Source organism: Rhyacophila brunnea, unplaced genomic scaffold, assembly GCF_057557595.1.
Source record: "Rhyacophila brunnea isolate RB1 unplaced genomic scaffold, BYU_Rbru_1.0 scaffold_2, whole genome shotgun sequence".
In the NCBI taxonomy this organism is placed as follows: Eukaryota; Metazoa; Arthropoda; class Insecta; order Trichoptera; family Rhyacophilidae; genus Rhyacophila; species Rhyacophila brunnea.
The window spans coordinates 3,313,603-3,329,694 of record NW_028232859.1 but is presented as its reverse complement, the minus strand read 5'-3'; the positions used below and the strand labels follow the sequence as shown (position 1 = coordinate 3,329,694).

General features: G+C 31.0%; 1 protein-coding gene across 1 annotated transcript in view; it reads right to left on the bottom strand.

Annotated features, from left to right (window-relative positions):
• Nucleotides 1–16,092, bottom strand: part of GABA-B-R1 (gamma-aminobutyric acid type B receptor subunit 1) — a 615,543-nt gene that overhangs the window by 311,657 nt on the left and 287,794 nt on the right. The window contains exon 3 of the mRNA XM_085946509.1: nt 2,952–2,978. Within this exon, the coding sequence (XP_085802635.1) occupies nt 2,952–2,978 (27 nt within the window). The remainder of the gene's footprint in view (nt 1–2,951; nt 2,979–16,092) is intronic.

Here is a 16,092-nt window from a genome sequence, read left to right as displayed (position 1 = left end):
CAAAACAGAATTAACTGAAAATTAACTAAATTCTACTTAAAGATGGCTAAAAGTAATAAAAAAAATGCATTGGCATCGTGTTCTGATATATTTTAAAAGTTTCAAATATCTAGCTAGTCGGGAAGTTAAATAAAAATCGATTGCAAGATTTGTACCGAACAAAGAACCACCGGACAAATAAGAATATGAGCTAAGAAAAACGTTGTAAAATAGATAGATATTTAACAATGTTAGATTCTTATTGAGTATTAAAAATATATATTAAAAAAAAATAGTGGAGTGCTCTTATCTTTTTAATTATTTAAGTGCTTATGACTTTTTATCAGAAGTGTTTTAAATTTCACGAAAAAGGGCAATTAGCTTTATGAATAAATCAAGATTTTTTTACTAAAATAAATAGATAAGCGTTAACCAAATTGCATATGCAAATAATAATTATTAATCAGTTAACAATGAATATCTATTTGAAAATTTTGAAAGATATCCGATAACGCAGTTATTAGAATTAATTCGCGTAAGTCATAGCGGATCAATAAGTCAATAAATAAAAGCACCCACCCGGAAAGCTGTAGGTTTAAATTACCCCATCAGTATTTGTGTTTCTCAGAGTTTCGTATTTTTATTAAATTAATAAATTAGTAAATTCTTTTTCAAAATCTATAAGTATGTAAATCACTCAACGTTGTCAATTTTATTATTCAGGTACGTTGGAATCTCATAAACTATTCTACATATGACTGTGAAACTTCGTCGTTTTTGCACGTACCACCTCGAAAGAATATATAAGTTCCACCGAATATAATTAAAACGACATTTTGCTCAAGTTCAGTTTCCAAAGACGGCCGCTGAGTCTCGTAGATTTATGTCTCGAATGCTTTTTTGAATAAATACCCCTCTAAAACACAAATGAAAACATAAATCGTCCAATTATGACATGAATTACGGCGACGGAATACTTGGACTGTATAATTAAGATAAAGGACAAGTTTTACAGGATACGAATTTTGCTCTTACGGTCATATCATGCTTAGTAATATAACAATGTTATTACTTCGCGAAACCCTACGCAAGTATATCATACTCGAATATTACCAGCAAATTGCTTGTTGACAAGCATTTTGCCGAGTGAGCAAAAATAATATGTAGGTAACTGTATAATATGTACTTACTTACTTTTCCTTGACATGATTTCTGTAAATATTTTCATATTACCAGGAAAAGCAGAATCATTCATTGAAAAAATCAATATTTACTTTTATTCATTTGGCTATATTTGTCGTAAGGGAATGACGTAAAGTTGGTTTATTGAATGCTTGACCACCAAAGATTCAATCTTGGGTACGAATTGACAGAAAGATTTATTGCATGATAAAGTAGCCCAAATTTATTATCCCTTAACAAACAAAAATACAAGTTCAATTACAGTTCGTATAACGAAGTTTACAAATAATATTTACGAAGAATTGTGTTTGCAATGAAAATTATTTAACGTCGAAGCGAGAAGCGTGTAGTTAGTTTGAATGATTTGAAGGTACTAGTTACGGTTGTATTGCGACATTTGTTCTTATAGCAAAGGTAGACAAAGAAATATCAGAATCGGCGTGGGTTGACTGACCGCTGTAGGTTCCCACACTGTGGATTATTTCTTAGAAATTTGACTATGACACAAATGTTATCAATTAAATAATGGATTTCTCACTATAATGTAGCAGAAATGCATCATTTACTTGTTGATTCATGTAATACAACAGATGAAATTTGACATGTAAACATTCCTTCGGACTGCGGGAAATGTAAATGCGTCGGTTCGCACAATCGAGTTTACTGATCGTAAAAATTATATTGCTGTAAATTTTGGTTTGAAATACACTTTAAGATTAGTTATATGATGTACATATTTCTAGGTTTTTTTAAACTATGACTTAAATGCTATTGACATGTTGCACGTTGTCTGCGGAGTCTTCTTCCACCCACATATTCATTACTTCCTTATTTATATGGTTATATTATTTCGTTCGCAATAAAATTTACAATGATTTTGTAATGTCTCATATCAAAAAGTTCAATAAAGTAATTTGATATACGAGTACATAGATACAATAACAGTATGACACCGTTTTGATTATACAATTATCCCTTCTGAGTGGAAACCTAGGTTGAAAACTATGTAAAGATAATAATACTTACGCAGTAAAAATAGTTTAATCCAGATTTTTTTATAAGAAAAATCATTATTTATAATTTAAATAATTACAAGATAAAAAGAACTTTTTATATAAGTATGTTTTTAAATTTTCTGTTGATTCATATAAACTTGACTTGACTAGCTTAAACGATTAAAAAATCTGTATTTGATAGAAATACTGAATAAATATAGAATACTGAAATGTCATTTTGAGATTTCATATTGATTTCCATAGTAACGCACGTATATTAATCATTTAGTTTCTAAGACCCCAGACCCCTAGCAACCAATGATAGTGTTTTACTTTTTACGGATTTCTCCCGAAATAACTTTTCATACAAAACAGAATTAACTGAAAATGATTTCAATTCTACTTAAAGATGGCTAAAAGTATTAAAAGACTGCATTGGCATCGTGTTCTGATATATTCTAAAAGTTTCAGATGTTTAGATAGTTGAAAAGTTGGTTAAAAATCGATTGCAAGATTTGTACTGGATAAACAACCAACGGACAAACAAAAATACGACCTAATAAAAATGTTGTAAAAAATATAAAATACTCTAATTTGAGTTTTGTACTACGATCCGGGATTCGTTGTGTGTATTTGCCATTGGTAAGTGCCTGGAGAGACCGAAAGGCAAAACCCGGGCCACAAAAAAATACTCAAATAGAATAGTATTAATCTCTAATTATTAGACATTTAAATTCAAATTCCATTAAGTAAGGTCGATACTAATAAATAGAAATATAATAAAATTAATCTCACCAAACTCAAAGGTTCCATTTCGATATCCTGAAAAGAAAACAAAAGAACACTGGTTAGAAATGAACAACAATTCGAATAACAATTTAAGTAAATTCATAAATAAAAGAAATTCAACATTAAAATAATAAGTTATACCTATTTGGTTTTGAAAATCGTCGACGTGTAATTAAATAAACCAATCAAAAGCTATTTGAATTTGTTGATACGAAGATAATAAAAGTATTATTTTTATTCAAAGTATATGTACTTTAAATAATAATTTTCAACTGTTGTGCACACAAGCAGCTTTAAAATAACAAGAATATTCAAATTTTATTATTCAACCAAATAAAGCGCCTACCAAAGTTAAACCAAAATATTCTTTGAGAATTTGATCTTACAAAAATACTAACAAATATTATCTTTTATTTAAATGTTGCTTAAGTCAAAGTCATAATTAGAGAGATAAATTATAAATTGTAACCTTTGAAATATTTTTGGGAAAGCGAAAAAGATATTTTGCGCCACAATACTTTACAAGGATTCCGAAATATTTATAGGGTGGTTTAATATTACTATTTTCTGTATTGGCACTAGTATAAACAAAAAATGTTTTGATGTCTAACTTTTGATTACTTACTTACAGATGGCGGCTTTAAGTTCATGGAGGCCCGAAGTGCTGACTGGCTAAGATGCCCTCTTTTGAAAATATTACTTATGCAATAAACTGTTCCAACCGTTCAAAATATACCAATGCGCTTAAATTTACAGGATTTATTAATTATTTATTCTTCAATTTCCTTAATATTGATAAAAAAATGTATTTAAAAAATATGTCGTTCGGGATATAACTGTATCGGCGTACCATGCAGGTATCCTAAGCCGATCATTTTATCAATGAAGAGGGTTTAAAACAACCAATAAGACAAAAATATCTTTTAGCTACTATCAAAAGCAAAACGGCTGCATACTTTGGCCATATTTTCCGCAATAATAAGTATGATTTACACCATCTTTACTCATAATGCAGAAGAAGGTAGAAATTATCTTGGCTACGTAGTATTCGTAAGTGGCAAAGATCTGATACGAATGGCCCAGCTTGTCTATTCTATACACAAGGTGACTATCGACCGCCAAAGTGATAGTATTTAATAGATAGTTGTATTGAGGTATTATAATTGTCACAATAACTTAGCCGTCTAAACAGTCAAAACTGTTTATTTCGCTCTAAAAGAGAGTTGCTGTTAAAATATACCACTTATTGCAACAATTACAACCAACATATTGTAATTGTTACAATAAGTGCTGATACTTTGATACAAACCTACCTTGAGTTTGATAATATTTATCACTTTAGCGGTCGATAATAAGTATAGAACAGACTCACAGGATAAAGAAGCGTAGGTACCTACTGCAAGCTTAGAGCTAACATTCGATAGAAGGCGGCACCAAAAGAAGAAACCTCTAAAAAGTCTGTTAAAATAGCTCCCACTAGGTACATATTATGTAATTTAAATATTTTATTTTACTAAATATTATAGATGATATTGTGAAGGTATATAACTGTATACAACAGTTTTGAATAGTGTTAGTGTGTGGTAAATTTTGTGTTGAATAATAATAATTGCTTTGCGGGAAAATCCCTATTATTCGTAGCGTCGTCTACAATTCTTATTCTATATTATATAATGGCAGAAAATTACCATATTCAGTAGCCTGTATACTGGCTGTCTGCAAACCGTAAACCCCTGGCAGGCTTAAAACTTGCATTCAAATAGACTTTTCTGCAGGCCGTCCTTATCTTCTTGCAGCGAACAGTTTCCAACAACCACTGACTGGTAACTTCTCGGAGAGCGGGGAAAAGCAATGCCTTTCGCTGTAAGCCGAACTATAATACCATTGTATTCAGAAAAGCTCGACAGTATTACGTACATATGCAAAAATAAAGAAATTCTTTGATACACATTATTATTTTATTATCTACTGTTTATTTTTAGAATACTGATCCTAATATTACAGGTGAAGGTGGAGTGAAATAATTGCAAGATAAAAAGACAACGTTTTTAAATTTTCTGATGAAACATATAAACTTAACTTAACTAGCTTAAACGATCAAAAAATGTTGTACTTGACATATCATATTGATTTCCATAGTAACGCACGTATATATTAATAATTTAATTACTGGGATCCCAGACCCTTAGCAACCAATAATGGTGTCAAAATAACTTTTCATACAAAACAGAGTTAACTGAAAATGAATTCAATTCTACTTAAAGATGGCTAAAAGTATTTACAAAATGCATTGGCATCGTGTTCTGATATATTCTAAAAGTTTCAAATGTCTAGCTGATCAGGAAGTTAGTTAAAAATCGATTGCAAGATTCGTATTCGGTTTTTAAGCAAATAATTGTTCTTAATGATTAATTTATTAGTCTTCATTTTAACAATTATAAAAAATATAATATGTATATTGATTTAATCGACTCTGAAAAGAAAGCGAATATAATCTAAATCAGTGGTCTCCAAACTCAATAAGGACGTGAGCTACTTTCAGAAAATAAAATTGTCTGGTGAGCTATTTATACATATTCCTTCATTATAATTTTTTTATCATCGTCCTTTATCGTACCTCCATACATAAAATATTATTATATTACTTAACATAAATCAGGACATTGGACTTCCAATAAAACATAAAATGCGTAGTTACTTTAATTATGTATTTATGAACAAAATAATAATTGAAGTAATAATAATAATTTGTGAAAAGAATGGCATTCACTTTCCTCTACATTATTTTCAATTCTCGGTGAGTTTACCTTATCACCCCCATCTGAATGCAATTATCAAGATGTACATCTATGAGTCTGTTTCTACTTTTAACCACCTTCACATAAGTAAGTAGAACAAAACGATGCCTTCATTTCATTTCGGAGTCCAATAATAAAATTTGAGAAGCAAATGTATAAATATGATAAAATATCCTATGCGAGCTACCGAAAATGCAGCCGCGAGCTACCGTTTGGTTATCACTGATCTAAATAATCGTTTCTTAATTTCTCTGAAAAAAATATATTTTTATTATTTTTCATATGCAATATAGAAGTAGAACACTGCAGAATATTATTACATCTTTATTTTGATAATATATTCCAATTGTACTGTTATTTTTTATTTATATACATATAAATATATATACACATTGTCATGATTCCAGTTCTACGTTTTACTCTCACATTGTTTTTTCTTCTATGAGTGCCCCCTTTGTAATCCGAATACAGTCCACTTCTTAATTCAAAATTGCCATCATAATCATAATTGTGACATCACGTTTATTAGAAGCCGCCATCTGCATTAATGTAATTTAACTTTATTTTTTAATGCTCCCAGCCAGGAGTTAAAAAGTTTTAATCAAACAATATCCTTGTTAATGACATCGAAAAGAAATTCTTGATATACTTCTCAAGCGTTTTCTTTTGTACGTCTTCCACTAATTAAACAGTTACAGCGAAAATAAACAAGCCATCTTTAAATATTAATTAATATACCCTCTCTTCGTTATAACATTGCTCTCTCAGCTTGATTTTGCCGAAACCAAAAAAAAATACCCGTCAGGCCGTTATTAGAATAATAATTACCCATTTTAATTGAATAAAGTTCAATTCTCAGAATGCGTAACATCACGAATAAAAAGTTGCGAACCGATCGGACGAAAAAAAAATTACAAAAAAGTCGCTTGCGAATTTTATAAATTCGATAATTGAAAAGAAAAATGTGCAAATTGATTTTGATTCTCGTGCGAAATCGTCAAAATTTCAATAGAATTTCAATGAAGCGAGATTAATTGTGTTTGATCGATTCTCTTTTAATATTTTGATGGCATCTAACGAATTGAACCCTTATCTTAATTGGGTTAATTGGGAGATTTGAGTAATTTTACAAAAAAATGACAGTTGAAATATTGATAAAGCCATTTTAAAGTTGTGTTCATTCGAGCGTTTCCATTTTTAAATCGCTTTGACTGTCAATAACTCTGTAGATAAAGTAATTATTATTTGAACATGGAACCATTATGACATTACTAGAAGTCAAAAATATTTAAAAAAAAATCTCCTTTGAATATGAGTTTAAAAATTATGAAAGCGAAACTAATTAGCATATCATAACGATTCATTTTTATCAATATGCTCAATCTAGTGTACTCTACAGCCTTATTCTAACATTCTAACATAAATCCAAAATTAATAAAAAAACAGTGATAAAAATGCTGTAACGCATTCCATTGGGTCTATTCTATGCTTATCGACCGCTAAAGTGATAAAGTGATAAATATTATCAAACTTAGGGTAGGTTTGTATCAAAATATTAGCACTTATTGTAACAATTACACGAAGTTGGTTTTTATTGTTGCAATAAGTGCTATATTTTAACAGCACCTATCTTGCTGCTGTTAAAATATCGCACTTATTGCAACAATAAAAACCAGCTTCGTGTAATTGTTACAATAAGTGCTAATATTTTGATACAAACCTACCCTAAGTTTGATACTATTTATCAATTTAGTGTTCGATAAGTATAGAATAGACCCACAAGAGCTAACAATCAAATTGTCAAAACTGTTTCTTACTAGTCGCGCGAACTAGACGAATAGAAATAGAGGACAACAATAATTAATTATAACTTGGTTTATGGTAATTTCTAAAATAATTAATATTCATATCACAAAACAGATTAATGGGGTAGAATTTTGAAAGCCACCACTAAGTTTGATTTGTTTACCTGAAAAACTCTAATTTATATTATCATATAGAATATAGATGTTGTTATTGAAAATAATCTCATATTTCTACATACCCGAGATCCGAAGCCTGTTGTACCACAACCGGTAGATAAAGCAATTCCTGTTAATGTGATGTTACCTGACTCATATCGTTGATTTTATAACACTAGAACTGCACCTACTTATTACCTTTGTAGAATTTATAATGTACAATGTAATGCATAGGAAGCAAACGTGACATTATAATATTATAAACGCGATATTATAATACAATTATAATTACTTACGTCATATTTACAGAGTTTATATATTTCTAGTATGGCGATATCTAAACGAAATTTATGAACATCTTTAATTTTAAAATGGACGGATCACCGCATTTACCGCAATGTTTGAATAGTCAATATCTTGTTATAAAGTAAAGTATTGAATTTTTAAATCGTTGTTACAACAAAACTTACTAGTACTTTACAAATATGTGTCATCTTGGTATATTCCCAATATAAATTGATATTGTTATTTGCAACATTGGCCTCAATCTTTTCTATCCAAATGTAGGTAAGTACTATTATCTTTTTTTTCATTTCTTTTTTTTGTTAACTGTAAATTCATGGTGGAACTGCATTGTATTGTTATTTAATTTAATAAAACGCATTTTTTTTGTAGTACTTATTCCACTTTAAATCAATAAATAAGGACCGGTTTTGTCCGCCTCATAGGGACATTTTCAACCTCTAAACAAGGACAAAACCGGTTCTAATTTATTGATTAGAAGTGGAATAAGTACTACAAAAAAATGAGTTTGATTAAATTAAACAACAGTACTATTATCTGCCATATATCTATTGCCACAAGATGAAGATATCATTGTGACGTCCCTAAACAATAATTTGTATTTTATCCAGATTCAAAACAACCAAAATGTTATTAGTATTAAATACAATGGACTGTGAGATCTGAAGCCTTATCATGCTCTTACTTTTCACTACGATAATCCATCCTTATCTCGAGGTCTATTGTGTTTTAATTTGCTTTATTTTTAGTATTTTTATTCAAACGCATTCTTTACTCCAGTCGAGACATAATAATTGTCTGTCCACGTAAATAATAAAATAATTTGTAACCATTTTATACGCATATTATAACTTTGGGCGGTGGCCGCGCGACTTAAGCGTTGGACGATAACGCCGTGGGTCCCAGGTTCCAATCCTGGGTCTGGCAAGTACACATATAATTTGTGTGTGAGTCAGGGTATGGACCTAATAGGTTAAGCAAGTGGCTAACATCCATTTCTCGTAAAAAAACAAAATCTGTTAATACAAACCTCTACTCTGTGGAGGCCCATATGATCCTATTAGGATCGGACATGGTCGGAAAAAAAAAATAACTTAATGGTTTTTGTAACTTCTAACGCAGTCATTTATCGTGTTTTTACTTCTCTATAATTTGTATATTCATACAATTTCTCACATGTGCCTGTTCTTCTCGCAAAAAGTTAACACCCGTTGGTCTTTCTGCTTTCCTTCTAAAAATACCTGGGAGAGAGGGTAACCATACAGAATCACTCACGACGCCAAGCTACAATAGAACTGGGGTGACGAAAAACAATCATGGAGATAAACATTGTTATTATTATTATTTTAGATATCGCCATGCTTAGGTATAAAAACTTTTAAAAAGTGATAACTAGGGATTCTAATCCCGGGATCCCGAGCTATTTTCAATACCTATGAATCCCGGGATTGATAAACATAATCCCGAAACTTTCGGGATTGATTTTTTTATCATTTTTTATGGAAAGTAAAATAAAAACGAAAATATAACAGAAAAACTACTTTTAATAACAAATACTTAACTACATTAGAAATAAACTGAGTTTGAATGAAATTTGATTTAAACCCATGTGTAAGTTGCCGATTCATTTTATTTTTCACATAAATTAATAAAAAAGAGAAAGATTAGAAAAAACAATGCTTCGCACTATTAAAAAAGCAATTTCACCATCATCTCATACGTTTCACAACAGTTTCTTATTTGGCTGACTAATTAGATTTATGAAGCGGAAAGGCCATAAGTACACCACGATTTTCTTTACTATTTTAAATCTCGCTAACCCATTAATTAACTCTTTACTATCAGAAACAGCAATCTCATATTAAATTCACATTATTATTTATATTACAATGTTATTTACTCCATTACACTTATGTATTTCCTAGATTGAACGTATACAATATATTGTTAACAATAAATATCTTAAATAGTATAAATTATACTAGATTTATTTTTGACCGATTTCATCAATGTTATGTGTAAATATAAAAATTTTATATTAAAAATGGAAAAAAAATGCCAATCCCGGGATTGTCAAATTGTAATCCCGAAATCTCGGGATCAGAATTTTGGCTCGGGATTGGATTTCCTAGTGATAACAAGTAGCGTGCCAATGGCTTCTTAAAAATAATTGGGAACAGCATTTTTATTTTCCTTTAACTGTTCTTCCAGCAGCCAAGTGTAAAATGTTCAAATAAAAGTAGAGAGCTCAAAATTTTCAATTAAAATTAACACTTTTACCAGGTGTTATGTCGATCGGGCGACCGGTAGTTTAAATGGTTCAATCGTACTAACCGTGGTACGCGTGGCATACGTTTGCTACTGCTGAATCAAATAAATGCTATCCAATCGGATCAATACATTAATTAATGAGTATGAACTAGATTAAAATGAATCTACGGTTATATTCAGAAACTTGTATTGAGTCCCATTCCAATTGTATCAGTTTACGGTAAAACTTAATTGAGTATCGATTATAATGGTGGTTTGGGGTGGCGGTAATAATGATTATACGTTATCTTGAACGTAGTATTCTGCAAAATGGCCGAGGCTAATCGTCTTACACGCCCCATTTAATCTCAACTTTGCTCTACACAAAAAAACACATAACTAACGGAGTTTCTAGTTAACAATCTTTGTTTGATTTATTCTCAAGAATCCATACTAATATTACAATTGATGTGTCTATTTTTGATCACCGTTTTAACTATTTCCTTGATATTTAGACAAAAAATATAGTTTTTTTTGTCATTCCGTGTATTTCCCATCAGGTATTCCATTATAACTCAAAAACTCTAAATCAATTTGCCTTTATTCAGAACTCGATTGACCGAAACTGATGTATGTATAACTGTATGTATGTATGTATATATATATGTATGAATGTATGTATGTATGTGTATGTATGTGTATGTATGTGTATGTATGTGTATGTATGTGTATGTATGTGTATGTATGTGTATGTATGTATATGTATGTATGTGTATGTATGTGTATGTATGTATGTGTGTATGTATGTGTGTGTATGTATGTGTATGTATGTATGTATAGCTGATGTATGTATAACTGTAAGCTGGTGTATGTATAGCTGATGTCATATTGTATAAAAGCAAGTTGGGGAATAAATAAATCCTACGCAGGCATCTTAAAAACACTGACAAGCACCATTCAAGTATACTTAGACTAATTTTATATGACTTTGAAGTCTATGAAGTCAAAACTGCCCATAGAAGAGAAGAAATAGATTATGCCAAGTGGCTGCATTGTATCTTAGTATAGTACAGAGATAATTTTATTGAAAACACCTATTAATTGATCTCAAAATAAACTTATGATGTAGCACTATCGTTTTTTAAGAGGTAAAAATAACTATTAAACACATTTATGTTAATTCTAAACCAATTTAATTCACACAACATAACCATTGTGGTGTTGCACAAATCCTGTAAGATGAGTGATAAACCTCGATGATAATTTGACAGTTGTTTTAGGATTATCATCTCACCCTTTAGGGCGTTTCCAGTTGAATAATTTGCTTAATTTACATGTTTCCACAGTCGGATTTAATCCTTAACCAGACCCCTAAACTATATAGGTAAAATGAAAACAATAACAATAAAATTCACCTAAAATCATCTAACCATTGTTAAATACTTATCACTTTGGGGTTTAAACTTTAAATAAAATATAAGAACAGTAGATTTTTTTTCTTCGAATAGTGCTATAATATATCGAATACTCACCCTCTAAATTCTATTTCTCTCTGGATCCAGTCATCTCCGTGACTGACAAAAGAAAATATTTATTTGCAGACATAATTTATGTGCTTGATAGATTTTTTTTTCTATTATATAAAAATAGCAGAATACGGCGTTAACCGACTTTGAAACTAACTCATTATATTATTTATGTAATAAATAAAATTTCTCCTGGCAACTAACTCAAAAACGTTTATAAATGCATGACCCGTGAGTTTTAGAACCCAGTTTAAACGATATTCCTCACCCTTTTCTTTATGGGGTACCTACTGTATAATATATTCTTCGTTTACAGTGAAGAAGGTGAAGATGTAAACAACTTTTCCTGTTTTAATTTTATTTAAAAAAATAAAATATTATGTAAATAACATATCTAAATACAGGAGTTAACAACATGAAATTTACATTATAACAAATATTACCCTCACAAGAGAGAACAAGAAAAAATAAAAAACATAAACAATTGTATACAGTAAAATAAAACTTCAGAAACAAAATATACAGCTCATCATTGAAAATGTCAATGTCTTTAGGGAGCGCATTGACTAGTCTTGCAAACCTCAACATTAGTCTTTACATAATTATTATTTATTTATTTATTTGATAAAAGACACGTTGAGCATATAACAAATTATTAATTCAGAAAGTTCACAACTTGACAATTGGAATAGAAAGTACAAGTAAATCAATTAGAGACAAAAAACAAAGCAAAAAAATAATTTTATAGAAAAGAAATAAAATAAAAAAAACAACAATAATTAAAAAAAAGTACAAATTAAATAATAAAATAGAATTTTAAAAACAATATTGCATCGCTAAAAATGTCTACATCTCTAGTGAGTGCATCGACCAGCCGCACAGCCCTCGCTGTTGGTGCCTGGTGAGCCTGACATGAGGAAACAGCTTTCACCCAAAACAGGTCACGGCTGCGACCATGCATGTAATTATTGACGGGTGCATAAAAATTCAAATTTTCTAGAATATCGGGATTGGAAACTATACCATGTGAGAGCAAGGAAAAATGGCTTAATCCTTACAGCGCGAAAGCCACAGTTGTTGTGTCCTGGTAAAAAAAGACCATTAGATATAATTAACATGATATTTAAATGTGGCAATTAAAAAAAGATGCCGAAAAATAATTTAAAAAATTACTACAAATCTTAAATTCGCCAGAAATGACACATTATTCCATGAATTTATAGGGCTCAGATTTGAATTGCGAGATATTCGATTAGTAGGTATTTATTAATAAAAAATCAAAATTTACAGCCTTACAGCATCCTTGTACCTATAGGTGTACCTAATAAATGAAGGTATCCTTAGGGCACTCTCGGAATTAAAAAAAAACGCTAATTAAAGTTGACGATACAATATTTAACGCATTTTTCTGGCGACATGTCTTTATAAAATTTTAATTTAAAGTATAAACGCTGCAAGATAAATGAGTGGAATCTATGCAAAGTTTGTCGTGGTTAAAAAATGAAAAAAAACGAGTTTTCACTTTTCACTCAGCAAACTCTCTGGTCTATACAAAGCACTTAGGTGATTAAGCCGTCTAAAAAGCCAAAACAGGCGACGTTATAGATTGAACAATGTTTTTTGAGGAGACACTTACAGCTGTGAAGCGATAACTTTTTATAATCATGTCTTACATTTACGCTTTAAAAGCTTATGTCGGGAATAGCGATAACGCAGCGAAAGGATTTTAGTTTGGGTAAAAGGCAACGAGGACGTTTTGCTGGCAACACTTTTAATTATTATGTATGAAGGAAAAGACTTAATATAATAAGAGCGTGTCTCAACGGTTTAATAACAATTAATTTGTTTCTTATATTGAAGCGCCTAGTTAAAACGATTTTAGGTAGTTTTGAGAAAAATGAGAAAAAATCATATCTATTAAATCTGTGAACTTTATGTATTTATTTTTTAATTCGTTACATTCTAACGAGTATTTTGGCTTTCCATTTTAGGGGTATTTGAACAGCACACCCAACCATTTTAGCGGGTTTTGAAATTTACCCTAATTTTTGATCATACGTATTGCCGGTTTTTGACGTTTTATAATGTTCAATCTTTAGCCATCATATAGGCAACAAAAATATCCATCTAAATACATATCTACCTCAAAAATTTTCAAAAACCGTTTTAGGATCTAGGCGTTTCAATTATAGAGTAGTGAATATTGTTATGAAAAAATAATTTAATACCTCTCACTGCTGTTGTTGTTTTTTTTTATTAAACACATCTATCTAACTTAACCACACCCACGACGACCGCGCGGCTAATGCGTCAGCTTATAATATCGTGGGTCCAGGTTAAAATCCTGGATCTGGCAAATAAACATATAGAGATATAGAATTTTAAATTAAATATCTATTTTCCATTGTGTCAAATTATAGCAAACTCGGTAAGTAGCTGACCGCAATAATAAATATCCGCATATCCGTTATTCACTTAGTCAGTCATTTATTAACGCAAAGGCCAGACTGATTCGATTATTTCAATAAAACTAATATTATTTTGATTGTATAAATTGCGAATAATAATTTATCGAAAATGTCACTCGAATATAAGTACGTGGTGTACTATCTCAATCTCCGTATCGTCCCGCACAACATCTCATTGTACCGAGTTGCGGACCTCGGATCCGTACCTATCATAAGTTTAGTATTGTAACATAACGACTGTATACTATTGCACCGACCGTTACGCCGCAAATATAACTCGCTCCTGCATCCATCTTCGACTTCTTCATCATCATCCTCAACACCATGACCTACGATACGTCGACGACTCCCACAGTGGTAACTCAAATCGAACTACACAGACATATTATTTTTCAATATATTATCAGAGTCAGAATATGGGCTTAATACTTTAGCAAGTGGTTAACATCCATTTATAATAAAAACAAAAATCAGTTAATACAAATCTCTACTGTAGAAGCCCATATGATCTAAGGATCGGACATGGTCTCATCCTAATGAAATTGACTGAATTAGAAGAACTGGATATTAAACATAGTTATTAGAAATAATTCGCATAAACTGATCGAGAGCTTAAATATTTGAGCATTCATTCAGAGAGTAAAAGATGTGATTTTGTATCCTACTCGCTTCAATTATTTTCTACAAGGCGTGCATAAACCAATAATCTTATGTCGGTCTTTGATTTTGACATATTTATCAGATTTCCGACTATTTCCATGATTCCAAGGAAAAAATACACACTTGGATGAAAATTGCGGCGCCGTGTGTATAAACTCTTAGTCTGACATACACATAAGGCGAGATTCAACCACTATCTATCCCAGGGTTTCCCAAACTATGTTCCGCCGAACCTGAATAAGTATTTCGCGACCATTAGGAAAGGTTTTATACACTGCAACACATTTAAATATCTTCTACTAAGTAGACGTAAAATAAGTAAAACTAAAATTATTAAAGAATCTACTTCATATTGAAAGGCGAGTGATGATCAATCTCCACTGATGTTTATGTCGTCAAGTATCTAGATAGGTCATGGCTCCTACAAGGAAGAGGGGGGGGGGTTAACAGGCATCTGTCCTGGGGGCCTGGGATTACAGGGGGCCCAGCGTGAGAGATCGACCAGCCAAGTGAGATAAACACACATCACAAACATGCACTAATAGTAAAAAAAATGGCGCTGTGTCACTTCAACCATACTAAAATTTAATAATTCTTATGTGGTTTTGCCATACTTACAATGGTTGTTTAATGTCGATATTTGACATGTCCATAATTGTGCATATAAACATGAAAGTGGGTGTATTAAAAAAAAAATCGCTAAAAATACCCTTAATTTTACCTCGAACACCATTTGGAATATGCAACTGTAGATCGTCACAGTGCCTTTAACCTTAGCGATAAGTAGGGGGGTCACCAAAGATCCTAGCCTGGGGGCGCGCTTCGGGATGTGGGGGCCATGCTCTAGGTACAGACGGAGGACCATCTTTTCTCACACCGTGCGCATGAAAAAGATGGGGTATATTGTTTTTAACTGACCGGCTGATAAGACAAGTCTTGTCAGTTTAACGACAGTTGCCAAAATTGGCAAAACGGTTAGCTGCGCTAATAAATAACCTACAAAATAAACTAAGTGTTCCGTTAAATTTCCGAGTTTGCGAAGTATTCCATTGCAGAAAAAGTTTGGGAAACCCTGATCTAATCCCATTGATTTAAAAAATCAAATATATTCATTGCTTCATTCTGTATAATGTATATTATATTATCTGCTGAACATTTTTTTCTTTTTCAAGTGGATGAAG